The sequence below is a fragment of the Phaenicophaeus curvirostris genome, chromosome 5 (assembly GCF_032191515.1).
Source record: "Phaenicophaeus curvirostris isolate KB17595 chromosome 5, BPBGC_Pcur_1.0, whole genome shotgun sequence".
NCBI lineage: Eukaryota > Metazoa > Chordata > Aves > Cuculiformes > Cuculidae > Phaenicophaeus > Phaenicophaeus curvirostris.
This window is the reverse complement of record NC_091396.1, coordinates 68,357,864-68,385,762: the sequence shown is the minus strand read 5'-3', so window position 1 is coordinate 68,385,762 and position 27,899 is coordinate 68,357,864. Positions and strand designations below refer to the sequence as shown.

Here is a 27,899-nt window from a genome sequence, read left to right as displayed (position 1 = left end):
CCAGGCAGGAGGCAGGGCGAGAGGCTGGGGGCAGGGGGGGATGCAGAAAAGGGAGAGGAGAGCAGGAGGAGCAGAGGGAGGAGGAGGAGGAGGAGGAAGTCGGGGCTGAGCCGCTTCCTGTAGGCAGAGGGATGAGCGCAGACAAAGCTGGGTGGGGACTCGGCTCTCGGGGCTGCTGCTGACCACCCTCCTGCTGCCTCCATCCCTGCCTCCATCCCTGCATCCCTGCATCCCGGAGGGCAGCAGCGCCTCCAGGTACCGCTGGGCACTGGGGTGTGGGGGGGGAGCTGGGGGGCACTGGGAGCGCTGGGAACGCTCACCCCGCCCATCTCGCACCCCTTCCAAGCCAGCAGACCCCCCCCCACCCCCCCTCCCCATCCTCACGGTGCCCCCGGTCTCAGGGGCTGGGGGGGGGTCCCCATCCCACCGGGAGGAAGGTGCCTCGCACAAAGAGTTCAGCCTCTCCGACAAAGGTTTGATTTAGAGGGTTTGATCCTCGCTTAATCAACTGATTTGCCATAGCAGGAAAGGCTTTTTTTTTTCCTCCTCCGCGCATGAATGAGACGCAGTGTTCTTTCTCTGTTTTTTTTTTTCTTCTTTTTTTTTTTTTCCACTGAGACTTTCCCAGCCCCTAAATCCCTGCAGCAACCTCAGCTGGGATGGATCACCCCCCCAGCCTGGCTCTGGGGACCCCACCATCCCCATGGAAGCAGCTCTCTCCCCATCATTTCCATCCCAATCCTTATTCCTCCCAGCAGGGCGTTGTGGTGCGAGTGTTTCGGGAAGGGAAAACCTCCCATCAGCTGCGAAGATGCGCTTGAGGAAAGGTGGTCCAGGGCTTGTTCGCCCCTGCGGGAGGGGAATCTGGCAAAGAACCTTTTCCTTCTTGCTTCCTTGGTGGGAAATCGGAGAATCGTGGAATCATAGCATCACAGAATGGTTTGGGTTGGAAGGGACCTCAAAACATCCAGTTCCAACACCTCCCACTGGACCAGGGGCTCCAAGCCCCATCCAACCTGGCCTTGAACCCCTCCAGGGATGGGGCAGCCACCCCTGCTCTGGGCAACCTGGGCCAGGGCCTCACAGCAAAACATTTCTTCCTCAGATCTCATCTCAATCTCCCCTCTTCCAGCTTAAAACCCTTCCCCCACGTCCTATCCTGATAAGGGAGAGATAAAATGGATTTATACTTAAGAAAAATTGTGAAAGGCAGTGGTCCCTCACCCATTTCTAATGAGTTACAGGTAAACTTAAAGCGCAGCACCCCAAAGGAGCACCTCTTATCTCTGCTGGACCTGCTGCGTGCAGGGCAGAGCATCCTGCAGCTCCAGGGTGGATTTTATTTCCCTTTTTTCTCTCCAAGCTCCCAAATTCCAAATACCTGAGCCCAACTGGTGAGTCCGTACTCTCCAGCCACAAAAGGGAAAGGGGCCAGAGCCGTATGGGTGGTACTGGGGCCAGGCACGGAGGATTTTTCCTTGTAACTGGATTTCAGCTGGAGCATGGGATTTTAATCCTCTTTTCTGCCATACGGCTGCTGGCTGGATTGAAATATGACTCAATTAATTATTGCCATGAAAGCCCCGGGGCGAAGCCTTGCTCCAGGAGGATGTTGTGAGGTGCTCCCAGGGTTAAAAAAGGGGCATTTCTCACATGTGACTCAGCCCCATCCTATCCCACCCCCGTGCTGGCTGTGCGAGGCCACGCTGCTCCCTTGGCACAAGTCTTGGTGCTTTGATTTTGGCTTTTTCAGCCTTGCATTTGCCTGCAAAAGGAAGGAGAGGCTGTTGCTCGCTGCCTCTGGCACCGCGTGCTGCTGGCTGCTCACACGTGACACGAGTTTGATGGTCTCAGCCTCACTTGGATGATGACTGGAGTCAGCCTCGCCTCGAAAACTGAGTATCCCCAGCTTGGGGGGACCTGCAGATCCCCCTGCTACTCTTATGGTCCCTGCCCATGGCAGGGGGTGGAACTGGATGGGCTTTGAGGTCCCTTCCAACCCAAACCATTCCGTGATGCTATGATTCTGTGATTTCGCACGTGGCTAAATGATGATTTATGATTTAGCACTCCGATGAGTGGCTGTGCCGTGGTGTGGCTGGCCCCGGGGTGGATGATAATAAATGTGCATCAGGACTTGGCACGGAGCTTATTCTACCCAGTTCCACCTCCTACCATGGGCAGGGACACCTCCCACTGGACCAGGGGCTCCAAGCCCCATCCAGCCTGGCTTTGAACACCAGATGGCTGCGAGCAGGTGATGAAACTCAATTATTCTTATTATTTTTAATCCCCAAGCCAGCCTCCTGCATTGCCACCCTCTACCGGGGTGCTGGGAGCAGAAAACGCCATAAAAAGCCAAACTTTGCCAGGGTGGGCAATGCCTCCCCAGCCTCACAGATGTAGATGTGCCTGCTGGGCTTCCAGCATCCAACCGGCAGCATCCGAGGCACCAGTTTTCCTTCTGAAACCCGGTGAGTCACCAAAGGAGGATGGCCAGGCGCCGGTGCAGGCTGTTACCATAGTAATTGGGGCTGGTGAACCAGTGCTGGAGCCCCGTGGACCCCCACGCCCCTGGAAAGCGCTGCCGGGGGGTGGCTGTGCCTCCATCCCACACGCCGGTGCGGAGATGCTGGAGGCTGGCACGCTCGTGACACGTGTGCTGCCTGCGGAGCCCACGAGGCTGCACTGCCTGCTCCCTCCTGCTGGCCCGGTGCCCCAGTTGGGGTTGGGAATAAGGGGTTCACACCGTTTTCAGCATAAGTTGCATCAATTTTCTCTGCGACTTCACCAAGCGTTTCAATCCTGTGCCTGGAGCGGGATGCCGGAGTGGGATACAGCCGTGTGCATTCACAGCTGGCACAGAAGCATGTAGAATGAGCCAAGGAATTAGGGTGGGTTTGCAGGTTTTCTTGCCTTTCAGACTCTTTTCTTGCTGTTTCTTCCTCTCTGGTTTGTGCTCTGCGGCTTCACGTGGCCACAGTGGCTGCTAAGAGGAGGGATGGGATGAAAGGCAGAGGGAGATGCTCTCCAGGGCAGGGCGTGGGCTGCAGCGTGGTTCGTTGGCAAGGGCGTTATTGTGCTTGTCCTTGCAGAGTTTTATTGCCTGCTCACTCCCAGTGGGGCTTCAGCCCGTCCTCATCCCTATCTTTCCTTCTGTGCATAACAGAATCACAGAATCACAGAATCACAGAATAACCAGGTTGGAAGAGACCCACCGGATCACCGAGTCCAACCGTTCCTACCAAACACTAACCCATGTCCCTCAGCACCTCGTCCACCCGTGCCTTAAACACCTCCAGGGAAGGCGACTCAACCACCTCCCTGGGCAGCCTGTTCCAGCGCCCAATGACCCTTTCTGTAAAGAATTTTTTCCTAACGTCTAGCCTAAACCTCCCCTGTCAGAGCTTGAGGCCATTCCCTCTTGTCCTGTCCCCAAAGAAGAGACCTGATCCAGTGGGAGGTGTCCTTAGCAAAGGGTTGGATCTGGATGGGCTTTGAGGTCCCTTCCAACCCAACCCATTCCATGATTCTATGAACGTGCGTGGCGCAAACATCCCCAAAACCAGTTCCAGTGCAGGAGCAGCTGTGCCCTCCCAAACATTTGAGGAGAAGTGGAAGGAAGGGCTCCTGCACCTGCTGCTGGTGGGGGAGCGTGTGATGGCTGCGGGGGAACGCAGGCTGTCTCTCCCAGATTTCCACACCAGCTTGGCACGAGCCACTTGGCACGAGCCCCGTTGAGAGGCAGGTCTGAGCTGGAGAGAAGGATGGGCTCCAGCTGCCAAGAGGACATGGATTTGGCTCTGAGGAGAAATAGGGCTCGCTCCATCTGAAGTCGCTGGGGTGGTGTCTGTCGAGCCTGGGCGTTGGGTCAGCCAGTGATTAATTAATAGCTTTGATGAGAGCTCTGCAAGCCAATCACTTCGAAGGCTGGGAGGAAGCGTGAGCTGGATGCTGCCAGCCCCTGGGCTGGGCGAGGATGCACGAGGATGCAGCTGTGCCAAGGCTGAAGTCTAAAATCATACATCTCCTGCATTTCATGAAGAAGAGAAGCTGCTCTAAGGTCTTTTCAGCTTCCAGCACTAAAAAGGGCTCCGGGAAAGCTGGGGAGGGGCTCTTGGTCAGGGAGTGCAGGGAAGGGATGAGGGGGAACGATTTTGAGCTGCAAGAGGGGAGATTGAGAGGAGATCTTAGGAAGAAATGTTTTGCTGTGAGGATGGGGAGGCCCTGGCCCAGGCTGCCCAGAGCAGGGGTGGCTGCCCCATCCCTGGAGGGGTTCAAGGCCAGGTTGGATGGGGCTTGGAGCCCCTGATCCAGTGAGAGGTGTCCCAGCCCATGGCAGGAGGTTGGAACTGGATGGGCTTTAAGGTCCCTTCCAACCCAAACCATTCCATGATTCAAACAGCAAACTCAATTTTTCACGTGTTCAGTGGAAAAAAAGTAAAAATCCCTGAAATGGCACCATACAAACCTTAAAAAATTGCCACTTTGCCTTCTCATCCAGCTGGGAAGCCCTCAACAATTCCTGGGCAGCAGCTGCACCAGGACTTGCTGGTCCTGCCACACACAGTCTGTTTTTACCTTATCTCGTCCTCTCCTGGCTTTTCACACAGCATTTTTCTTCCCTTGTCATCATCGTCGTGACTCGGGCTAGTTAGTTTATCCAAGGGAAGGTCCAGGTGTTGCTGGATGATGGCGCAGCTTGAGGCCATTCCCTCTCGTCCTGTCCCCTGTCACCTGGGAGAAGAGCCCAGCTCCCTCCTCTCCACAACCTCCTTTCAGGGAGTTGTAGAGAGCAATGAGGTCTCCCCTCAGCCTCCTCTTCTCCAGGCTAAACACCCCCAGCTCTCTCAGCCGCTCCTCTTCTTCTCCAGTCCCCTCACCCACTCCATTGCTCTTCTCTGGACTCGCTCCAGAGCCTCAACTTTATCCCTGTTCTTCCTGTGATGCTCCTTCCCAGCTCTCCTGATTCTCTTTTAATCAAATTTTTTCTTGGCTTATTTGCATCAGGTCTTTGCAGCCAGGGAAAAACAAAGGTTGTGGTGGAACACTTGTGCTCCCCCAGTCTGGGGACGGGCAGGGTGTCCCTGTGCACCTGCAGGGACGCGAGAAGCCGTGTTTTCTCTCTTGCCTCTCCTGTCTGAGCCATGTCCCTGAGGAGAGACTGGGAGCTGAAGGTGGATGAAGTGCAGGAGCGTTGGACCTGTTGCAGCATTGGACTCGATGATCCTAGGGGTCTTTTCCAACCTAGTGATTCTGTGATTCTGTGATTCTCCTGGGATGGCATGAGGAGCACCACCAGACGTGGCACGAGACCGAGTATCACAAGCCTGAGGCGTTATCTCCTAGGGATGCTTCACTCTTTGGTTGTCTCAAAACCCTCCCCTTAGCTGTGAATTCCTGCAGACTGAGTGCATCGCAGTGTCCGTGGGTTTGGGGGATTGTGCTTTTTGGACCATTTTTTGGGTAGGAAAACACCAGCCTTGGCAGATGTGAGATGTTTGGCATTGATTTAATTCGGTTTTGGTCCTGGTCTCTTTGGTTTGGCTTTGGAGTGGGTGCGGTGAAGGCAGAGGAGGGGGATAAAGAAGGTGGTGGAGTTAAGGAATGGATCTTGAACACAACAGGGATGCTAGAAAGGTGTCTTCACGATTCTGCTGTCGTCAGGGGATGCCAAGACAGTGCCAACGTGTCTCTGTGTGTCATGTGCATCATCATTAGGGCTTTGCTATGTTTACAGCCGTGATGCCTGGTTTGGGGTAGAGCTGGGGTGAGGAGCACCCATGGCATGAGGTTTGGGCTCTGGGCTTGTCCTTCTCCATCCTCAAAAGCTTCGGTTGGGTTTGGGTTTTCCGAAGGGCTGAACCCAAAGCGAAGAGCTGCAGCACAGCTGCCTTGGTCTCAGCTTCACCACGGTGTTGGGCTAGGGTGGCTCAAACCCTCCGTGGTGGGTTGTCCATCACCCGTAGGGGCTGAGAAGAATGGGATGTGTCAGCTAAGTCAGGGTGGGAGACTGCTGTCAGCAGGAGGAAGGTGACACGTGAGCTGGTTTAAGGCAGAAATTGCCTTGCCATAGTTTATTCTCCACTTTGATGTGTTCCTCTTCAGCCAGACCTTGGAGGGAACAGGCAGGTGTTGAGGATGTGGGAGAGTAGATAAACATCCATCATCTGCTCGTGGGATTGGGGCTGTGCCCGGCGGAGAGCCTGGGGCACACACACAGGGGACACTGTGGGGTGAGTTGAGGAGACCACCTTCTTCCCTGCAGCTTATTTTGCTCTCACATCTACAGACACCAGTCTGATGGGGATAAGAGTGTCCCCAGTGTCTCCAGACATCTTCTTAGGTCAACATGGTGTCTGTGGCTCCTTAGGCACAGGCCACATCCAGCCTGTTGAGGTTTATGACTTTTGGCGGAAGGTTAAACGTCCCTGGAGGTCTTTCTGCACTCATGGAGCCCAGGGCACCATCTCCTCACTCTGCTGCTGCTCCCACACCCTCCTCTGGCCAGATCCTCTCTGCCTTTTGCCTCTTGAAAAGGCCACGTCAGATGCAGGGACACCAAGACCTCGGTGTGAGTTGCCTGAGGACCAAAGCAACAGGAGAAACACTCAGTGCTCCTTTTTCTAAGACCCTATGGGGACTTGGGCAGCCCTAGTGCTGGTGCGTGTTAGGAGGGGGATTATCATAGGTGTCTTCTCTAGGTTGTCTTGAGAAGCCCTGAGGCGTGACCTGAATGAGCTGCACAAAGCTTGTTAGGCACCCTGGAGGTGAAGGCACTCGGTCTTTAGCTGCTTGGTAGTGAACCTCGTGACATTTCCTGTTCCTTCTTCTTATCTGACAAACCCAGACCGCTGGTGATCTCCATAAAGTTTCTGCTGAGGAGAGCTCTGCTGTTTGCTGCTCTGACCGCAGCCGCTCATGGGAGCTGGTGCTTCCCCTACATCCCCTGGTGAGGCTTTTATGAACCCTGAGCTGCTGCAGGACAGCAGATCATTGGTGGGATGCGTCCTCCTTCCCAATGGGTGTCCAGAAAACATCTGACCACCACATTTGCATGGTGGAGGCTTCCTCACCCGTAGCCCTCCATGTATGAGGAGGTTGGAGTTTGTCCTTATGGTTGGGTTTTGGATTCATGGTTGGGTTTTGGCTTCCTTCCCTGCTCTGGGGGATGCTCCATCGGCACATGGTGTGGTTTTATCTCACTTGCATTATGGTTGTGTTGGCTCCAAGGGCTCCTCTGCTTGCGTCGGCTCTTGAATTTGACCCATGCTGGCAGGAGCTGGATGAACAGCGTGGGTAGCTGGTTACCTCTCCATGACTCCTTGAGTGGGGATAAAGGAGAGAGCTGGCTGGTTTTGCAGATCCAATTCCAAGTTGCTGATTGCCTGTGCTGTGAAGGTTTGCTGTGGAAGAAGTCTCCAGCTGTGGGTTTGGCTTTTGCCAGGCTGGAGTGTGTTAGTCCTGAGAGCTGGTGGCCATGGGGAGAGCTGCCCAAGGATTTGTGCCACCTCCCCATCATTTTCAGGTTGTTTTCTGGACCCCTCAGGGGCTTTACAGTGAGCAAACATGGATTTCAGTAATGAACCATCATGACTTATTTAGGCTGGAGGGGGAATCTCGAGGTGTCCGGTCACACCTTCTGTACAGAGCGGAGCCAACACCGTGGGCAGGTCAGTGCTGTCCCCATGACTTGTGTATGTCCATGTGGGTCCAGGTGCCCTCAAGGCATCATGGAGAAACAGACAGGTCTTAGAATCATAGAATCAGGATGGTTTGGATTGGAAGGGACCTTATAGCCCATCCAGTCCCACCCCTGCCATGGGCAGGGACACCTCCCACTGGATCAGGGGCTCCAAGCCCCATCCAACCTGGCCTTGAACCCCTCCAGGGATGGGGCAGCCACCCCTGCTCTGGACAACCTGGGCCAGGGCCTCCCCACCCTCATTGAGAAGAATTTCTTCCTAATGTCTAATTTAAATCTACCCCCCTCCAATTTAAAGCCATTTAAAACCATACACAGTCTTCTCCGTGCAGCCAGGTAGTCTTCACATCTCTGTGTGCCTTGATGGGGACGTTCTACTCCTTCACTCGGCCTGCAGCAGTTTGGGGTCCTTAGGGGATCATCAAACATCCCCAACATGTAAACCTATTCAGACCTCTTCTAATAATTCTTCAGGACAGCATCTGCTGCTGGAGCATCTCTGCTCATGCTGGAAAGTGCCCAAGGTCTCTCAGCTTGAATGGGAAGGCATTGAACATTGACTTCATCTGGTGGAGTCCATCAGTTTGTGTAGGATCTCGTGAAGAGGCGATGGTTTGGTGGCTCTGCTGTGGGGCTGGAGCTCCAGCGTGCCTCGAGGACGGCATTTCAGACAGGCTTTAGGTTCAAGTATTCAAGTCACGCTGACCTGATTGCTCTCCATGCCTGTATTTTTTTCCTATCGTGGAGCCGTGATGGTGTTTCTGCAGGGCTTGCAAGGCTGGTACCATCGAAACGCCTTGCATTATTTATCAGCTAATTTCATATAATTGCTGCTCAGCCTCACATCCTCGCTTGCAGGGGGGTTGCATCTGTGTCCGGTGGTTCTCTCACTCCCCAGCAGGGAGGGACCCTGCCTCCTCCCTCTGTGCGGTGCCAGGGGGGATAAAAAGATTATTTTAATGCCGCAACCCAGGCATAAGCAGCGAATAAGGGAGGCACTGATTTTTTTTCATTTTTTTTTTATTTTTTTAAGCCTAAATCGCAGCCCCGTGTAAGCGTTTCCATTAATTGGTGTCAAAGTTTGGCTGGCTGTGAATCGCTGCTGCTCCTCCACCCTACCTGGAAGCAAAAGCCAGCCCCTAAAAAGCAGCCGCCTTCAGTGATTTTCCTAGGGAAGAGCCAAGAAAGCGACGGCGCGGGCGCGCGCTGAGGCTTCCCAGCAGCCAGGTAGGCAGGGAAAGGCGCTCGTCCTTGGGAAAGCAGAGCAGGGGGACCAAACGCAGCGGCTCCTCGTTAGGCTGAAGGATTAAAGCTCGGGGAGAGGGGGTGGAAATGAAGCACGCGGGGTCCGCGACACAGCCAGGATGGATTGATCTCCATCACGGAAGGTATCGCTGCATGGGAGGGGAGGGCGACGCCGTCTTGCGCTGCTTAATCCAAGGTTTGTGGTTCTTTTGGCTTTCATTTTTTTCCTTTTACCTGTTTTTTTTTTTTGTTTTGGGGGCAATGTTTGATATTGCAAGTATGAAACCACCACCCAGGCTGGCGGCTCCGGGGTTGTTTCCCCTCCTGGCTGCGTGATCTCAGTGTTTGCTGAGCACGGGTGGTTTCACAATAGAGCTGGGATAACGGTAAATCAGGGCCCTTGACTCAGCAGGAAGCAAGACAGGGATGTTCGTGCGTGTCTGAAGGGGAAACCGAGCTGCTTCAGGGATTCTGGGCTCCGTGGGAAAACCGAGACGTTGCACGTGGAGGTTAGGAAGTGGTGTGAGGATGGAGACGGAAAAGTGTGTGAAAGGCTCTGAGGGCTCAGCCTGGGGGAGAAAAGCAATTTTTGCTGGTTTGCAGGTGGGTCAGGGCTGAGCTGGGGGGCTGACAAGCCCACCGTCACCTCTCGATCCCCTTCCACAGCCCTGTCCCACTTCTGCCACCGTGGCCGTGCCCCATCGCAGCGGGAAGGACCCAGGTGTCCTCGCAGCCGGGTCCTACTTTAGACCAAAATGCATTAGGTTACAGGAGAGGAAAAAAAAAGAGGCAGCAGCGGGCTGCAAAAGCGAAATTTAATTGAGATAATATGGGTCAGCTCAGCGACCGAGGACAGAGGAGCAACCTACTTCTCCCCAGCCAGCCCCAGCTAACCTGGTTTGCAGCACCACCAGGTTCTGCAGCCCAGGCATAACTCCCGGCTCAGAGAAAACTCCCAGCAGCTTCAAGCTTACCAGGAGGGAAATAGCTGGTCATGGAATGTTGGGGCCAGTGCAAACCACAATAAATTACTTTTCAAAGTTAATAATTGTGAAAGTGCCCCATCCCTGGAGGTGTTTAAAGCCATGTTGGATGGGACTTTGAGCAACCTGGTGCGGTGGGAGGCGTCCCTGCCCATGGCAGGGGGTTGGAACTTGATGGGCTTTGAGGTCCCTTCCAACTCAAACCTCTCCATGATTCTAGGAACATACAGAGTAGTATGGGGATTTTTTTTTTCTCTTCTATTTTTCTTTATTTTTTTTTCCCCTAGAAACCTGCTGAAATCGCCCACATTTAGTGTTGATCCTCCACCTGCAGTTTGGGATCTGGCCATCAGCAAATGATTTACTCATGTGATGGGTATCTTAGTGATGCCGTAGCACAACAGCTTTGTAGTGAAATCTGCTTCAGGGTAGGTGTTCACACTGGCCCAGGTTGCCCAGAGCAGGGGTGGCTGCCCCATCCCTGGAGGGGTTCCAGGCCAGGCTGGATGGGGCTTGGAGCCCCTGATCCAGTGGGAGGTGTCCCTGCCCATGGCAGGGGTGGGACTGGATGGGCTTTGAGGTCCTCTCCAATCCAAACCATTCTGTGATGCTATGATAACTACAGCCTCAAGATATGGATTTTACCCCCTAAGCCACACCTAATCTCCAAAAGGAATTGCACAGCTCTCCCATCTCACAGAATCATAGAATGCTTAAAGACAGAAAAGACCTCTAAGCTCATCCAGTCCAATCGCCAGCCCAACACCACCGTGCCTACTAAATCATGCTGGATGATCTTAGTGGTCTTTTCCAACCTTAATGTTTCTGTGATTCTAAGTGCCACAGCTACACACTTTTTGAACCCTTCCAGGGATAGAGACTCCACCGCTGCCCTGGGCAGCCTCTGCCAGGGCTTCACCACTCTTTCTGTAAAGAATTTTTTCCTCATATCGAATCTAAATCTCCCCTGGTGCAACTTGAAGCCATGTCCTCTTGTCTCATCACTAGTTACCTGGGAGAAGAGACCAGCACCCACCTCGCTACAACTTCTTTCCTGGTAGCTGCAGAGAGCGATGAGGTCTCCCCTCAGCCTCCTCTTCTCCAGACCAAACAGCTCCAGCTCCCTCAGCTGCTCCCAGAACCCCTGTTCTCCAGCCCCTTCCCCAGCTCCATTCCGTTCTCTGGACGGTCTCCAGCCCCTCTGTGCCCTTCTTGGAGTGAGGGGCCCCAAACCTTTGCGGTGCATCCACTATTTGAACAGCGGCTTTAAAGGCATCTGCTCTGGATGCTGTAAAAAACCTGGAAATGAGATAAGAACAGGAGAAAAAAAAAAAGCTGCCAGCCTTGCTGCTTTGATATCAGGGATGGGAAGAGAAGCACAAGGCAGCAGCAGTGGGGTTTTGCTCTACTCTAGCAGGTAGGCTGTGACCTGTTTGCTGTATTTGAAACTTGAAATAGAGCCTTATGAGTAATGTGGTTCAGGTGCTTATCACTAATTAATTAATTCTTTTGTACAATGGGTACCTAATTAAAGCAGTCTAAGGTGATTCCTGGAGGGGGCTTAAACTAATGGGATAGTTAACGGGGTTGTTTCTTTGCTGATGTAACTCGTTAGGTGATTCCCAGCGGCTGGGAGGGTTTATTAGGTTTCATGTGAGTGTTACTTAAAATAAAACTCTAATAAAGGTTTGGTTCAGGTGAAATCATCAGAGAATGGTTCCTCACTGCAGTGATTTCTGGAGCTGAGGGCTTTGCGTGCTGCTGAGTTGTTTGGGCGAAGAGGCGCAGCGAGGGTCTCGATTGGTGAGCGAAAGGAGAAGGTTTGGGTTGCTTTAGCTGGGCTGAAACATGTGCTGCAGAAGGATGAGTCCGGCAAGCAGGAACTGTGGCAGGGGGTATTGCAGAATCATGGAATCAGGGAATGGTTTGGGTTGGAAGGGACCTCAAAGCCCATTCCTGCCGTGGGCAGGGACACCTCCCACTGGATCAGGGGCTCCAAGCCCCATCCAGCCTGGCCTTGAACCCCTCCAGGGATGGGGCAGCCTCCCCACCTATGATTTCTTGATTCCTTCGCTTCTTGATTCCTTCCCAAAACCCACTCAAATTGATTCTGAAATCCCAGTTCCCTGCTGCTTCTCCCAGTAAAAAGATGGTTAAGTCTGCTGAGGAAGCACTGTACCAGGAAAAGGAGTTCAACATCTGTTCATACAGCACTGAACTCCTGACCCTTAATTAGGGAAGCAGCCAAAAGCTATTATTCCATGTTAATTAACTGATGCATTCTTGGGCTGCAGTTTTTAACATCCTGCTCTTAAGTATTTGCCAGGGTCAAGACGAAGACCTTTAGGGGAAGGTACAAAATGAGGTTTGAAAGCCAAGGGAAGAAAAAGGAAATGCTGCAAGGACATTAGGAAAAGCTTCTTCACAGAAAGGGTTCTCGGGCACTGGCAGAGGCTGCCCAGGGAGGTGATGGAGTCCCCGTCCCTGGAGGGGTTTAGAAGATGGGCAGATGAGGTGCTCAGAGATCTGGTTCAGCAGTGGCCAGGTACGGTTGGACTCAGTGATCTCAAAGGTCTTTGAGCACCCTGATCCGGTGGGAGGTGTCCCTGCCTGTGGCAGCGGGTTGGAACGGGATGGGCTTTGAAGTCCCTTCCAACCCAAACCATTCCGTGATTCTAGAGCCTCCTTTGCAGCAGAAACTCCTGCCCTGTAGAGGAACAGACTGCCCAGCTGCTACCTCTGCTTTGGTAGGAAAGAGGTCTCATGGGATGGAGCTGAATGGGGATTCAATGGGATTTTTTTATTTGGTCAATTCATTTATGCTTTCATTGTACAATTGCTGCTCCATTGGTGTGTGGGTGTTGGTAGAGCTGGGTTACCTCCATCTTCCCCCCGACATGGTTATATTGGGGTCACTCCAGCCTGGGAAGAGTCATTCTCTCAGTAAGTGTTTCGCTAGGCTGAGAATCGTGACCAGCAGGTCCAGGGAGGTTCTTCTCCCTCTGTACTCGGCCCTGGTGAGACCACTCCTCGAATCCTGTGTTCAGTTCTGGGCCCCTCACCACAAGAAGGATGTTGAGGCTCTGGAGCGAGTCCAGAGAAGAGCAACAAAGCTGGTGAAGGGGCTGGAGAACAAGAGGAGCATGTGAGGAACCTGGGGGTGTTTAGCCTGGAGAAGAGGAGGCTGAGGGGAGACCTCATTGCTCTCTCCAACTCCCTGAAAGGAGGTTGTGGAGAGGAGGGAGCTGAGCTCTTCTCCCAAGTGACAGGGGACAGGACGAGAGGGAATGGCCTCAAGCTCCACCAGGGGAGGTTCAGGCTGGACATTAGGAAAAAATTTTTCATAGCAAGGGTCACTGGGCACTGGCAGAGGCTGCCCAGGGAGGGGGTTGAGTCCCCTTCCCTGGAGGGGTTTAAGGGATGGGTGGATGAGGTGCTGAGGGACATGGGTTAGTGTTTGATAGGAATGGTTGGACTCGATGATCCGGTGGGTCTCTTCCAACCTGGTTATTCTATGATTCTATGAAAGGGTTTGTTGTGTTGCAGAGCGTGGCTATGAGGGGCTGGAGCGTGTTCAGAGATGGGCAGTGGAGCTGGGGAAGGTTCAAAAGCTCCAGGGTTCTGGGAGTGTCTGAGGGACCTGGGGCTGTTTAGGCTGGAGAAGAGGAGGCTGAGGGGAGACCTTATTGCTCTCTGCAGCTCTCTGAAAGGAGGTTGTTGTGAGGTGGGTGCTAGTCTCTTCTCCAAAGTGACAGGTAAAAGGACGAGAGAGAATGGCCTTCAAGTTGCACCAGGGCAGGTTCAGATTGGCAGAGGCTGCCCAGGGCATTGGTGGAGTCTCCATCCCTGGAGGGGTTCAAAAAGAGCGTGGCCATGGCACCTGGGGACATGGTTTAGCAGGCACGGTGGTGTTGGGCTGACGGTTGGACTGGATGATCTTAGAGGTCTTCTCCAACCTCAACGATACCCAGGTTTGCAGAGCAGAGGCTCTCTGTGTTCCCACTCCTCTGCTCACATGCTCTGCTGTGAGTCTTCAGTCTTCCACTGGCCTCTGGGTTTGTTTTAACCTTTTGTTAAATTAAAACAAAACTAAAAAACAGTGACAAAACCCCCAGCCCTGAAATCATTTTCATTTTCAGTGGTGTGCAGCGCTTGGCCCTGGGAAGCCTTGCCGCAAGCAACGTGTGTGGGTGTGGAGAGCACGATATTTGCTTTGCATTGCCCTGATAACAAGATCTGCTGGAGGAGCCTGGGCTGGCTGAGCCATCACTGGGCTGGGGCTGCCCCTGGTGCTGCTTTTGGGGTAAAATAAGGCAAAATAGGGCTGTGCAACACTAAGAAGGCAAGGTACCTTCACTGAAGGACACGCACCAAAACCCACTGACACGGGCGAGAACAGGCTGAAACGGGCACCCATCCCACCTCGCCCCTGTCTGGCAGGAGGGATCGGATGCTGCTGTGATAGTGAAACCGTTTCCATGGAAACGAGCTCATTTTCCACTCTGACACCTTTTAATTAATGAATTTATTTATTTATTTATTTGCTGGCATCTCTGCGAGCTGCTCGTAAGCGATTGAAACACTGTGGAGCACTGTCCATGAAAAAATGGACATTGGAAAAGGGAATAAAACCCCTGGGGGCTGGGAAAGCAAAACCGGTGCGATGGAAGCCCACAGGCACTTTTGTTTGCCTGAAGGAAATCATGAAATGTGTAATTTTGGTGGATTAAGGCTCCTTTCGCAGCCAGGTCTGCAACTGTTGTCAAGATCGATGTCGCTATACCAGCTCCCACCCCCTGAAAACCCGGCTCGTTGCTATTTTCCTTCCGTCTAAGATTTTTATGTTTCTCTGTATATATTTAGCAGTTCTTTTTCAGCTAAGCTGCCTATTTTTAGCGATGGCTTTTAGCAGAAGCAACAGGATGGCTTGGAAAGCCACCGAGTCCACGTGAGGGTTTCCCACGCTCCAGCTCGCGGGTGACCAGCACCGTGGGCTGCGGGGAGGGCGATGGCAGTCCTGGATGCTGCATCGTGCCTGGTTTTGGGGGAGGAAAAGGGTAGTTTTCAGGAAAGCCTACTTGTCTCAGCAGGAACCGAGGTAATTTGGGCTGACGGTTGGACTGGATGATCTTAGGGGTCTTTTCCAACCTTAACGATTCCATGATTGTGTGACCTGCATTGGTCCAGTGCCCCTGGAATGCCAGAAACAATGCCAGCCTGAATGACAGCTGGATTGTATCCCAGCCTGGCACCTTTTAGGGACAAAAAAGACATCTGGGTGACCCCATGGACTGGATTTGTCGGTGTTTGATATTTGGTAGGAAGGACTCAGAGTCCTGTGTCCCCAAAATGCTGGCTGCTCCAATGGGATTTGCCCACGTTCATTGAATCACAGACTGGTTTGGGTTGGAAGGGACCTTAAAGTCCATCCAGTCCCACCCCTGCCATGGGCAGGGACACCTCCCACTGGATCAGGGGCTCCAAGCCCCATCCAACCTGGCCTGGAACCCCTCCAGGGATGGGGCAGCCACTACTGCTCTGGGCAGCCTGGGCCAGGGTCTCACCACCCTCACAGCAAAACATTTCTTCCTAAGATCTCCTCTCAATCTCCCATCTTTCAGCTGAAAACCCTTCCCTTCATCCTGTCCCTGCACCCCCCTGATCCAGAGCCCCTCCCCAGCTTTCCTGGAGCCCCTTTCCATACTGGAAGCTGCTCTGAGGTCTCCTGGGAGCCTTCTCTTCTCCAGGCTGAACCCCAGCACTGTTTTTTGGGGTTTTTTTTTGCACAAGCCACTTTGCTGCTAACCAGGTGGAAAATCATAGAATCAGGACTGGTTTCTCAATTCACACTGGTGCACCAGTGATGGAAAGAATGTCTTTCAAATTGAAACCGAGAAGAAGGGAGGGTCCTGCTTTCAATCCAAAAAGGAGCCTTTCTCAGTGGAGGGCGATGCCGTGCAGTGCGCTGGGGAGCTGCTTTCGCTCTTTAACAGGGAGGAACAGGGAGGTTTTGCCCTGGTGGTTGGCAGCGCTTTTGGTTTCTTTCCTGTGGAGCCACTCGCTTTTCCTTTCGGTTCAGCCAGGAGGTGTGAGAACAGTTTTCTCCCAAGCAGAGAAGTGGAAAAAGTCTGGAAAACTGGAATCATATTAATCATAGAATAGAATCGCAGAATCGTTAAGGCTGGAAGAGACCTCTAAGCTCACCCAGTCCAACTGTCAGCCCAACCCCACCCACCGTGCCTGCTAAACCATGTCCCCAAGTGCCATGTCTACCTGCTTTTTGAACCCCTCCAGGGATGGAGACTCCACCACTGCCCTGGGCAGCCTCTGCCAGGGCTTCCCCACTGTCATTAAAGAAGTTTTTCCTAATATCTAGTCTAAAACTCCCCTAATGCAACTTGAGGCGATTTCTTCTTGTCTTGTCACTTGTTAGGTGGGAGAGGAGCCCAGCACCCACCTCACCACAACCTCCTTTCAGGAGCTGCAGAGAGCGATGAGGTCTCCCCTCAGCCTCCTCCAGGCTAAACAATCCTAGGTCTCTCAGCTGTTCCTCATAAGACTTGGGTGGCTAGAGAGGATGTGATCCATGGATTTAAAAATGTGAAGGACCACAGTTGGATGGGCAAAGGCTGAGGACCCCTAGAGATGCAAGATTTGTCTTGTGACACCTGTACTCAGTCCTTGCCCATCTGCACCTCTAAGAACGTAAGGAAATGGTTGGACTCCATGATCCAGTGGTTCCTTTCCAACCTAGTGGTTCTAGGATTCCATGAAAGACTTGGCACGGATGCTGGGATGACAGCCAGGGTTAACGCTGACTTTGAACAGTGATGGACTTTGAACAGCGCAGGGTGTTCTTGAGATCCCCCTTCTGCAATGAGAGCCGCCTGTTTAAGGGATTTAGACTAAATAATCACTCTTAAAATGCCATTTTTTTAAACATTTCGGAGAAATGTGGTCTCCACCCAAAAGCAACTTAAGATAAAACACAAGGGGAAAGGGGAAAAAATAGCTCGGGGCTCAGATTGTGTGAAGTTTGGGCTGGTGCAAAGCAGGCGGCAGCTTGTGCTGACGAGGAACTGGCAAACGAAGGCTGATTACTCTTGGAAGCAGAGCTGGCAGCTGTGGGATGCCAGAGCCCCTTCGGAGCCCAGTTTGGGAGGAAGGAGTGGGATGGCAGCTTAGCAGGAGGGTTTGATTGCTCCGGCATTAAGATTTGCTCCTTTTGCAGTGGCTTTTTTGGATTGCACGTGGCACTTTGCCTCAGTCAGGGCTGCGGGAAAGCAGCTTGTGCCAGGTGACAGTGCTGGTGGCTCACCGGGCTGGAGCTGGATGGGGAGCAGCAGGCAACTTGGCAAGTCCATGGCCACAAGTTGCACCAAGGGAGGTATAGAGTGGATATTAGGAAAAAAATTCTTGACTGAAAGAGTGGTGAAGCACTGGAAGAGGCTGGCAAGGACAAAAATGTGTAGATGTGGCTCTTGGGGACATGGTTTAGTAGGCACTGTTGGGTTGAGCTGATGGTTGGAGTGGATGAGCTTAAGAGAACTTTTCCAAACCTACTCATAGAATCGTTTGGTTGGAAAAGACCTTTGAGATCATTGAGTCCAACCGTACCTGTCCACTACTAAATCATAGCCCTAAGCACTTCATCTACCTGTCTTTTAAAACACCTCCAGGGATGGGGACTCGATGATTCTATAATTCAAGGAAATTAATTTACTGCTGCCTTAAATGAGTCTCCAGCAGCGGAGCAGTGTGCCAGCAGGAGGGATGGGGTCAGTGCCTCCATGTCAGGTGGCCCAGGGATGGGGGGGCACAGGAGCAACACCAAACTTAACAGAATCATGGGATGGTGTGGGTTGGAAGGGACCTCAAAGCCCATCCAGTCCCACCCCTGCCATGGGCAGGGACACCTCCCACTGGATCAGGGGCTCCAAGCCCCATCCAACCTGGCCTTGAACACCTGCAGGGATGGGGCAGCCACCCTTGCTCTGGGCAATGCTCTCCCCTGGATCAGAGGAATGTTTAAAGCAGTGCAGGGTCCCTAAATGTGCTGGGAGGGAGAAACACATGCAGAAAGCAAGGCAGATGTGATCCGCTTGCTGAGATGGAGGATGCTGGTTGTCCCTTGGACTGGAGCTATGGTGGCTGTAACACAGAGCGAATTAAACCCCAGTCTCATAGAATCATAGAATCACAGCATCACCAGGTTGGAAGAGACCCACCAGATCATCAAGTCCAACCATTCCCATCAATCACTAACCCATGTCCCTCAGCGCCTCGTCCACCCGTCCCTTAAACCCCTCCAGGGAAGGGGACTCAACCCCCTCCCTGGGCAGCCTGTTGTGTGCCGAAATGGCAACGGTGAGCAGCTCACCGGCTGTATTTTGTTGCTTCATGTCTTGAGTAAAGGCTGAAGATTTCGGTGAAGCCAGAGCAAGCAAAGCATGAGCAGACAGGGCTGTAAACGCTGGGTCAGTGCCCTGACATCAGGGACGTCCGTCACTGCTTGCCCAATTAAATCCCAATTTTTGGTGCCTGTTTTGGCTGGTGAAAGAAGAAAACGTCATTCGGATATGTCAGTGGCTTTGCATTAAACAGAGACAAGAATAAATCAAGTGTCTTTTTGGAGCAGAGGTACCAGCTAGCAAAAATCAGCAGCAAATTTCCCAAGCCCAGACATATAATTTATCCTTTTAAATGAATTCAACCTCTCGGCACACGCAGTCAATAACCCGTGACCTTCTGCACAAGAGCCAAGTTTCAAAACAACCTGGCGAGGTCCTGAGTTGTAATTACAGTGCAGAGCCCAAAAGAGACAATACGTGTGTACCATACATGCTAAACATCATTAGCATGAAAACAAAATTGCATCCTTACTCATTAACCAGTGGGCTCCAAGGCAGGAATCCTATTATCCAGGCAGAGAAGCCATTACGTGGCTGAAATAGATGCCATCCTTGGTGGGGCTTGGAGCCCCTGGTGCAGTGGGAGGTGTCCCTGCCCATGGCAGGGGGATTGGAACTGGGTGATCTTTGAGGTCCCTTCTAACCCAAACTATTCTATGAATTTTAGCTCCGTGGCTGGGATTTTGGCTTGTAGGGTCAGGAGCTGAGCTCTGCCAGCTGGAGGGGACCTATAGATAAATGGGAGTGATGTGGTGAGTGCTGGCACGTGTCCCTCCTGTGCGATGGCTCCTTTTGTTGCTCGATTAGTTCCTGTACAAAGCCACCGTGTCCAAGGGCTGCTGTCACCACACGGTGCTGGGGATACCTGGATTCTCCAAAAGGCATCAGGAGGGCTCACTGGGTCCAGCAGGTCCCCAGCCCTGGCTTGCAAAGCTCGTATCCCAGTGCCTGCCCATGGAACAATGACTCCACTAGGAAATAAGCTGTCTGGAAGGATAATTCCCTTTTAACAGCCATCCTTAAATATTTTGGCATTATTCCTCTGATCTGATGATTTATAGACTTCCTGAAGAGGTTTTAATTTGTTTGAAGTCTGATGCTCTTGTCATCTACCCACTAACAAGTATTTTCTAGTTCAGCGTGGGGTTCAGCAGCAGGGAATCCTACACCTTGTCGGGTCTTGGGGGAGAGAAGTAAATCACAGAACCATGGAGTAGTTTGGGTTGGAAGGGATGCTTAAAGCCCATCCAGTCCAATCCGCTTGCAATGGGACATCTTCAATTCAGTCAGGTTGCTCCAAGCCCCATCCAACCTGGCCTTGGACCCCTCCAGGGGTGGGGCAGCCACCGCTGCTCTGGGCAACCTGGGCCAGGGCCTCCCCACTTTTAAAGTAAAGGTTTTAGATTTACTTCTGGTGGCTCCACAGCCTCCCAGGGGTACAGTGGGGTGTCCTCATGTTGGGATATAAAAAGCTGCTTGGACAGCTTTGCTGCCACCCGAGTGGTGCCTGGGTTGTTTTTTGGTGGAGGATATTCGCGAGCTCAATTCAAAGTGTCACCTGCTATTTATCTTGTTATTCACGTTGAAGGAAACATGCCCAGTTGCTCACAGCATGGAAAGGATGTAAACCCATCACTGGCCCCAAAACAGTTCAAGTTCCTACATCAGATTTCTGCAGAGGGGCCGAGCGTGGTTGGGACATGTGATCAACTCCTGGTGACGCCAAGTCCTGCAAGTCGCCCCTGGGTCCTTGGCAGCATCTCAGCATCTTGCTGGGGTGCTCACATAGATGTCCTCTCCTTTGTCCCAGCAGGTCTCAGTCTTCTCTGGCCTTGTTTTTGAGGCCATCTTCTCCACCTTAGTGCCTCAAGGGCTGGATGTAGTAAGAGTGACAGGGGACAGGACAAGAGGGAATGGCCTCAAGCTCCACCAGGGGAGGTTCAGGCTGGACATTAGGAAAAGAATTTTCATGGAAAGGGTCATTGGTCCCTGGCAGAGGCTGCCCAGGGAGTGGGTTGAGTCACCTTCCCTGGAGGGGTTTAAGGGACGGGTGGATGAGGCGCTGAGGGACATGGGTTAGTGATTGATAGGAATGGTTGGACTCGATGATCCGGTGGGTCTCTTCCAACCTGGTTATTCTATGATTCTATAAGAGCACGGGAGGGTTTCCTTGCATGAGGGTGCTAGCACAGTTGGATACATGTATTTTTTTAACAGATCAGGGCTGTCACAACATTATATTGTATAATACATTATATTGTATAATACATTATCTTGTATTATACATTATATTGTATAATGCCCCACTGCCATGCCTCCTTCCACAGCATTAAACTTTAGCCCCTAAGAGGCTCCTTGCCAGCTCCAGAGTGGCAAAAGACCACGCTCCTCTATATGAAACAGATGCAAAATCAACCAAGAATAACATTTTCTGCATTAAAAAAGTCTCTGTGGGATCCAAACCATGCAAAGGTGTCTTGGGTGATGTAGCCTTTGGTGAACCTATGTGGCCACTGGCTTTCCCACCAGCCGAGCAGCAGCTTTTCCACCAGCCCAGCGCCGGCTGCTGTGCCAGAAACAGGCTGGCACCACCACCACTACCCACTTTGTGGCTTTGCAGAGAGAACAGAAAGCAAAAGCCCGAGAGAGGCACCCTGGTAGCCTGCTGCCAGCCAATAAACTGGAGCAGAGCTGAGAAAAACCGCAGCACAAATGCTTGAGCTAAACCTCAAGCGATGGTGCAGAGTTTTGCTCAACGAGGACAGACCCAGGCAGGGGCTCGGGCTGGTGGGGATGCTCGGTGGGAGCTGGGTTGTGGCTCGAGGGGGAGGATTTTGGCAGCCTTCCCTGGGGGATGCTCTTTCCACCCGGCTCTGTGCTCTGTGCACCAGACGGTTCAATCGCAGGCGGCGCTTGGCATCCCCTCTCGCCGCGCTCGGATGGGCGGCAGGGCTCGCCGCAAGCTGGGCGACAGCTAAAAGCCTGGCTGCCAGCAACACTTGGAGAGTTGAAACCTCTTCCTGTGCTGAAAACCTCAGTGAATGCAAACAAATAAAGTTGCTGGGGGGCCGTGCTTGGAGAGCTCGGGAGGAGCGGGGGATACGGAAGGAAACCCACGGCCTTTCTGCCTCACCGGCAGGGTACAACAATCAGCATCTGTGAGGGTTGTGGGTTTCCTGGTGTCATAAATAATGATCATATTGTGTTGAGTGGCATCACAGCAACCTAACATGGCTCTTTTTTCTCTGTATTCTCTTTATTTAAAGGTAACGAAAGGGCAAGAGGAACAGATCTTCTCTAGAGGCACAAATCACCGGAGAGACCTGCTTCTGGTAAAAAAATAAACCCCTCCTCATCCTCCTTGATGGGAAGGGCTGTGGCTGGGGAGGGATCATAGAATCATGAAATGGTTTGGTTTGGAAGGGACCTCAAAGCCCATCCAGTTCCACCCCTGCCACAGGCAGGGACACCTCCCACTGGATCAGGGGCTCCAAGCCCCATCCAACCTGGCCTTGAACCCCTCCAGGGATGGGGCAACCACAACTTCCCTGGGCAACCAGGGCCAGGGCCTCCCCACCTTCACAGGAAAACATTTCTCCCTAGGGTCTCATCTCAATCTCCCCTCTTGCAGCTCAAAACTGTTCCCCTTCATCCTCTTCCTGCCCTCCCTGATCCAGAGCCTCTCCCTGGCTTTCTTGGAGCCCCTTTCAGTGCTGGAAAACCACTATCGGGTCTCCTGGGAACCTTCTCCAGGCTGAACAAACCCAATTCTCTCAGCCTGTCCTCATATGGGAGGTGCTTCTGCCCTCAGATCATCTGCGTGGCCTCCTCTGGACTCGCTCCAACAGGTCCATGTCCTTCCTGTGTTGAATGATCTCATCCTGAAACCCCAACTGGCCCTGGCACAGCTTGCTCTCCGGTCACCTCCAAGTGTGGGCACCTTGCTCAGTGCCAGGTTGCTTTGTTCTTTAGGTCCCAGGATGAGCTTCTTTCCAAACACCATTCGATCAAGATAGGCTTGAGCTGAAGGTGCCCACGACTGTTTGGTGTCCTCCCTAAAACGCCACAAACTCCTCAGCTTAGGGCTGTGCCATCCTTGTCCCATCACCAAGGGGGTGGTGGGGGGCTCGCTGTGCAGAGCCAAACCCCAAGCTCCCCTTTTCTGAGCTCACAGGCAGCCCCAACCAGGCAGGGGCCAGCACAGCACGGCTCGGTCTCCCCTCTAAAATACTCGGCGCCTATGAAAGCATTGGCTGCTGGAGGAGCTCAACGTCTCCGGCTGCCGCTGCCAGAGCTCGTGACTGTTATAAGTTAACGGAAAAAACATCCGTGCCCGAGACGGCGTGGACTTACTGAGCATCCGCCACCTGCCTGGGGTAGAAATGGCAAGAAACAGGAAACTCCGGCATCCTGTTTAGCATCTCAATGCTCAAGTTGGCAGCAGGGACAAAGCAAGGGAGGCCAAGGGACACCGGACGGACGCTGGGCACCGGTCGGGGTTGGAGGATGTGCCTGGCATGGCTGCTCTGGGGGGAGCCTGTTCTCCGGTTTCCTTTGCCTTGGGGACACCGCAGCCTTTCATACGACAGGAAAAGCCGAAGCACAGCTCAGCTGAGGTCCTGCGGCTGCAGGCTGTGCTCTAGAAGGTCCCAGTGGCTCTTAAGCGTGTTCGTAGGGAACCCCCTGCTCTGAGGGCAATGGAGAGGGCGCAGGAGGTTGGTGTTGGCAGCGTGTGACTACCCACATACTCACAAAGGCTGGCAGCTCACTGCCCTTGTATAAATAGAAGATTAAACGCTGACTGAAACGCCCAGATCTACATCTCCCAACCTTCCAGCGTCATTCACACAGCTCAGCTCTCACAGCTCAACACATGCAACCCCAGCCTGTCATCTGGGGCCTCGTGGGGCTGGGAGCAGCTCTCTGTCCAGCCCAAGAGTTCACACACGTGTGTTTATGCCCGCAGTCCATCCAGAGAGCGCGCTTGGCCTGCCCATGGCTAGCAACAACACTGCTAGCATAGCGCAAGCCCGCAAGCTGGTGGAGCAGCTGAAGATGGAGGCCAACATCGACAGGATAAAGGTAGCGTGGCTCGGGGATTGGCTGTCAGCTCAGGGGGATGCTGTGAGGTGGTGTCTGCTGCTGAGCAGCTGCTAAAAGCATGTTGTGGGAGCCAGGATTCAGTGGTGTTTAGGGTGATGTTTGTGGAGGATGTTCATGCATATGATCATCGAATCTTGGAGTGGTCTGGGTCAGAAGGAACCTTAAAGATCATCCAGTTCCACCCCCTGCCATGGGCAGAGACACCTCCCGCTGGATCAGGGGCTCCAAGCCCCATCCAGCCTGGCCTTGAACCCCTCCAGGGATGGGGCAGCCACCCCTGCTCTGGGCAACCTGGGCCAGGGCCTCCTCACCCTCACAGCGGCCATGGCTGAAGGCGGTGGGAGATGCTTGCTTGGAGGAGGCAGTTGGCAGCATTGCTGCCCTGCTGGGTGCTTGGAACAAGCAACTGTCCCTGAGGCATCTCACTCCTCTTGGGAACAACCTAAAACCACGCTGTTTGTCAGCTGCTGTTGAGACTGTCCTCTGGGTAGTGCTCAGTGCTCAGCCTTGAGGCTAGCGGGGAAACTGGCAGAGAACACAACTGGGTGTTGGTTGACAGCAGCTGGACATGAGCCAGCAGTGGCCCAGGTGGCCAAGAAGGCCAATGGCATCTTGTCTTGGATCATCCATGGGGTGGCCAGCAGGAGCAGGGAAGGGATTGTTTCCCTGGACTCAACACTGGTGAGACCACTCCTCAAATCCTGGGTTCAGTTCTGGGCCCCTCACCACAAGAAGGATGTTGAGGCTCTGGAGCGAGTCCAGAGAAGAGCAACGAAGCTGGGGAAGGGGCTGGAGAACAAGGAGTGACTGCAGGACCTGGAGCTGTTTAGTCTGGAGAAGAGGAGGCTGAGGGGAGACCTCATCACTGTCTACAACTGCCTGAAAGGAGGTTGGGGTGAGGTGGGTGTTGGTCTCTTGTCCCAAGTTACAAGCAATGGGATGAGAGGAAATGGCCTCAAGTTGCACCAGGGGAGGTTTGGATTGGATATCAGGAAAAATTCCGTAACAGAAAGGGTTCTCAGGCCCTGGCAGAGTCTGTCCAGGGAGGTGGTGGAGTCCCCATCCCTGGAAGGATTAAAAGCTGGGCAGATGAGGTGCTCAGGGATCTGGTTTAGTAGTAGACAGGTACAGTTTGACTCCATGACCGCAAAGGTCTTTTCCAACCAAACAATTCTATGAAACTCTGAAAGCAACCTTGTCCCGAAGCCTCTTTCCTACGGAAAGCCCAGTCCTTTCTGTGAGGTGCTTCCCCTGCTCTGATTGCTTCTGCTACATCCTGGTGGAATCGCTGCTTCTGGGCACGCAAAAGCTCATCAGCTTCAAGCTTGAGACCCTAGGGGATTTGTCTTCTCCTTCAATGTGGTTTGTGTTGTCTGTGGACAACAGATGGTCCTGAGGAGAGGGGTGCTCCAAGGCTGGCTGCTGGCTGCAGGCACGTCTGAGTGTTTGTAAGCAAAACCTCACCTGTTGGGGCCAGGATGAGCTCCAGCGGCTTGGCAGCTGCTGTTGTGTCCTGAATAAAAAGCCAAGTTAGGCTGCGGGAAGCAAACGTTGCTATAGCAGCTGTGGATGTCCCTGCCGAGGAGAGAGCAGGGATGCAGCGAGTCCAGAGAAGAGCAACGAAGCTGGTGAGGGGGCTGGAGAACAGGCCTTATAAGGAGCGGCTGAGAGAGCTGGGGGTGTTTAGCCTGGAGAAGAGGAGGCTGAGGGGAGACCTCATTGCTCTCTACAACTACCTGAAAGGAGGTTGTGGAGAGGAGGGAGCTGGGCTCTTCTCCCAAGGGACAGGGGACAGGATGAGAGGGAATGGCCTCAAGCTGCGCCATCATCCAGCAACACCTGGACCTTCCCTTGGATAAAGGGGAGGGTCAGGCTGGATATTAGGAAAAAAAAATTCATGGCAAGGGTCATTGGTCCCTGGCAGAGGCTGCCCAGGGCAGGGGTTGAGTCCCCTTCCCTGGAGGGGTTTAAGGGACGGGTGGACGAGGTGCTGAGGGACATGGGTTAGTGATTGATGGGAATGGTTGGACTCGATGATCCGGTGGGTCTTCCAACCTGGTTATTCTATGATTCTGTGATTCTGTGAAAGTCAGTCCTTGCTACAATTGAGTTGGGTGAAGGATGCACATGGGTGAAGGATAGGAAGGATGCTCATGGGAGCACACACTGACAGGTGAGCTTAGAGCCCAGAGGTGAAAAACCAACCCCACCAGGGACTTGCTGTTGAGTCTTAGGATCATAGAATTGCTTGCTTGGAAAACACCTTTGAGATCATCAAGGCCAACCCTACCTGTCCACTATTAAACCAGATCCCTGAACACCTCATCTACCCATCTTCAAACACCTCTATGGATGGTGACACCACCACCTTGCTGGGCAGCCTCTGCCAGGGCCTGAGAACTATTTCCTGATGTCTGATCTGAACCTGCCCTGATGCAGCTTGAGGCCATTTCCTCTTATCCTATCACCTGTCACTTGAGAGAAGAGACCCACACCCACCTCGCTACAACTTCCTTTCAGGCAGTTGTAGACAGTGATGAGGTCTCCCCTCAGCCTCCTTTTCTCCAGGCTAAACAGCCCCAGGTCCCTCAGCTGCCTCTCATAACCCTGTTTTCCAGTCCCTTCCTCAGCTCTGTTCCCTTCGCTGGACATGCCCCAGCCCCTCAATGTCCTTTGTGGAGTGAGGGGTCCAAACCGAACACAGTATTCAAGGTGTGACCTCACCAGTGCTGAGTCCAGGGGCACAGTCACTTCTCTGCTCCTGCTGGCCACGCTGTTTCTGATCCAAGCCAAGATGCCGTTGGCTTTCTTGGCCACCTGGGCGACTGCTGGCTCATGCTCAGGTGCTGTCACCCAGCTCCCCCAGGTCCTTCTCCTCCAGGCAGCTTTCCAGCCTCTCTTCCCCAAGCCTGGAGCTGCACGGGGTTGTTGTGTCCCAAGTACAGGACCTGGCACTTGGCCTTGTTGAACCTCTTCCCATTGGTCTCAGCCCATGGATCCAGCTTGTCCAGATCCCTCTGTGACCCAAGTGCAGGACTTAGCACTTGGTCTTTGGCCAGGCTGTTATGTCGCATACCCTGGGCTGGGGATGCGGCAAGCCCAGCGCCACTGGCGACACCTCTCAGGATGCGATGTCCCCAATGCAGCTTGTCCCTAACGCAGGGCTCCTTCTATTCCAGGTGTCCAAAGCGGCAGCAGACCTGATGGCGTACTGTGAAGCCCACGCCAAGGAAGACCCTCTATTGACCCCCGTCCCAGCCTCAGAAAACCCCTTTAGAGAGAAGAAGTTCTTCTGCGCCATCCTGTAAACCCTTGAGGAGCCTGTCCAGCACTCAGGCCACCCTGAACACTGATGTAGAGTTTTTAGGAACGGGGACGACCTGCTAGTCCACAGAATTTAAACAAAAATAAGTAAAATACATGGCCTGGAAGCTACAGAGATGTGCATGTTTAAAGAACCTGGCCACCTTTGGGGGAATAAGATGATCTGCATTGCAAGGCAAAAGATCTGAAGTCTGTAGAGTTGCCTAGAAAGAAAAATAATTATATATATATATGTAAAGAATAAATTTGTGTCACTTTTCTGCTCACAGAATTGTTTGGTTGTTCCATATTTCAAGCACCAGAGCTGTGCTGAGCAAAGTTAACTGCTGAGGATGTGTATAACCTTCTTGGAATGATATTGTTGGTTCCTTTCCAAGCTCTTCTTTTTTTATTTAAGTTGTCAGGTATACATAGCGACAGGCTTGGTGACGATGATGTTATTTAATGTTTGGTCTTGTGCTTGTTAATTCCTGGCGGTTGCGTAGGGGTTGAGCGGCCCCGCCGCAGGTTAGCGAGGATGCCGGCAGCTCCATGTTTCTAGCGAACCCCATTTTCTAACATTTTCCATATGCTTTGCAAGTAAACGTGAACTCTGTGGTCGTGGTTGGTGCTTCATACTCCTGTGATGACTTTCGGTGGTAGTGCATGAGTTTCTCGCTATCCATCTGCTCCAGGCTTTGCTTTTCTATTGTTTGACACCACGTGCTGGTGGGAGAAGCTGTAGGGAGGAAAGGGAGGTGATTCTGAAAGCCAAGACAGCTCCTGCGATGACTTAGATGTGCCTGAAATACCTCCTGCATTAGGGTAGGTGCCAGCCCCCAGGCATGGGGGCTCAGGGTGGCCCCCGCTGTGGGCATCACGGGGTAGCTAGAAATCTGAAAATCAAAGTTGACCACTTCTTTCCGGGTCTTTCCTCTTCTCCTACACCTGTGTGCCTCTGCCCCCTTTGCTTGGTCCGTGTCTTGCTCTTTCTGCTTCCCAGCAGCATCTCCTCCCTTTGGGGCTGGGCTGGGATGCTGCCCCGTGGTGGGATGATGCCCCACGGTTGGAAGATGCCCCACGGTTGGAAGATGCCCCATTCTTTCCTGCCGCAGTCTGGGGAGCCGTGGGGCCACCACTTCACGGAGG

At 53.0% G+C, this 27,899-nt stretch overlaps 1 protein-coding gene across 3 annotated transcripts; it reads left to right on the top strand.

Moving 5' to 3' along the window:
• Positions 1 to 112: 112 nt before the first annotated feature.
• GNG2 (G protein subunit gamma 2) lies at positions 113 to 27,815 on the top strand. 3 transcript variants are annotated; one of them, XM_069856934.1, is made up of 4 exons: positions 113 to 255; positions 21,611 to 21,676; positions 23,311 to 23,426; positions 26,627 to 27,815. In XM_069856934.1, exons 3-4 carry the CDS (start codon positions 23,340 to 23,342, stop codon positions 26,753 to 26,755), a joined length of 216 nt encoding a protein of 71 aa, XP_069713035.1. In that variant the 5' UTR covers positions 113 to 255; positions 21,611 to 21,676; positions 23,311 to 23,339; the 3' UTR covers positions 26,756 to 27,815. The 3 variants fall into 3 exon arrangements, with proteins under 3 accessions (XP_069713035.1, XP_069713036.1, XP_069713037.1); XM_069856935.1 differs by lacking the exon at positions 113 to 255 and adding an exon at positions 8,909 to 8,932; XM_069856936.1 differs by lacking the exon at positions 113 to 255 and adding an exon at positions 9,124 to 9,146.
• Positions 27,816 to 27,899: the final 84 nt, after the last annotated feature.

Bases quoted from the DNA above. Each gene is read 5' to 3' on its own strand.
- GNG2 (XM_069856934.1), top strand. From the start codon at position 23,340: ATGGCTAGCAACAACACTGCTAGCATAGCGCAAGCCCGCAAGCTGGTG. The intron at 23,427-26,626 runs GTAGCGTGGCTC...CTTCTATTCCAG, and splicing joins CCAACATCGACAGGATAAAG to GTGTCCAAAGCGGCAGCAGA.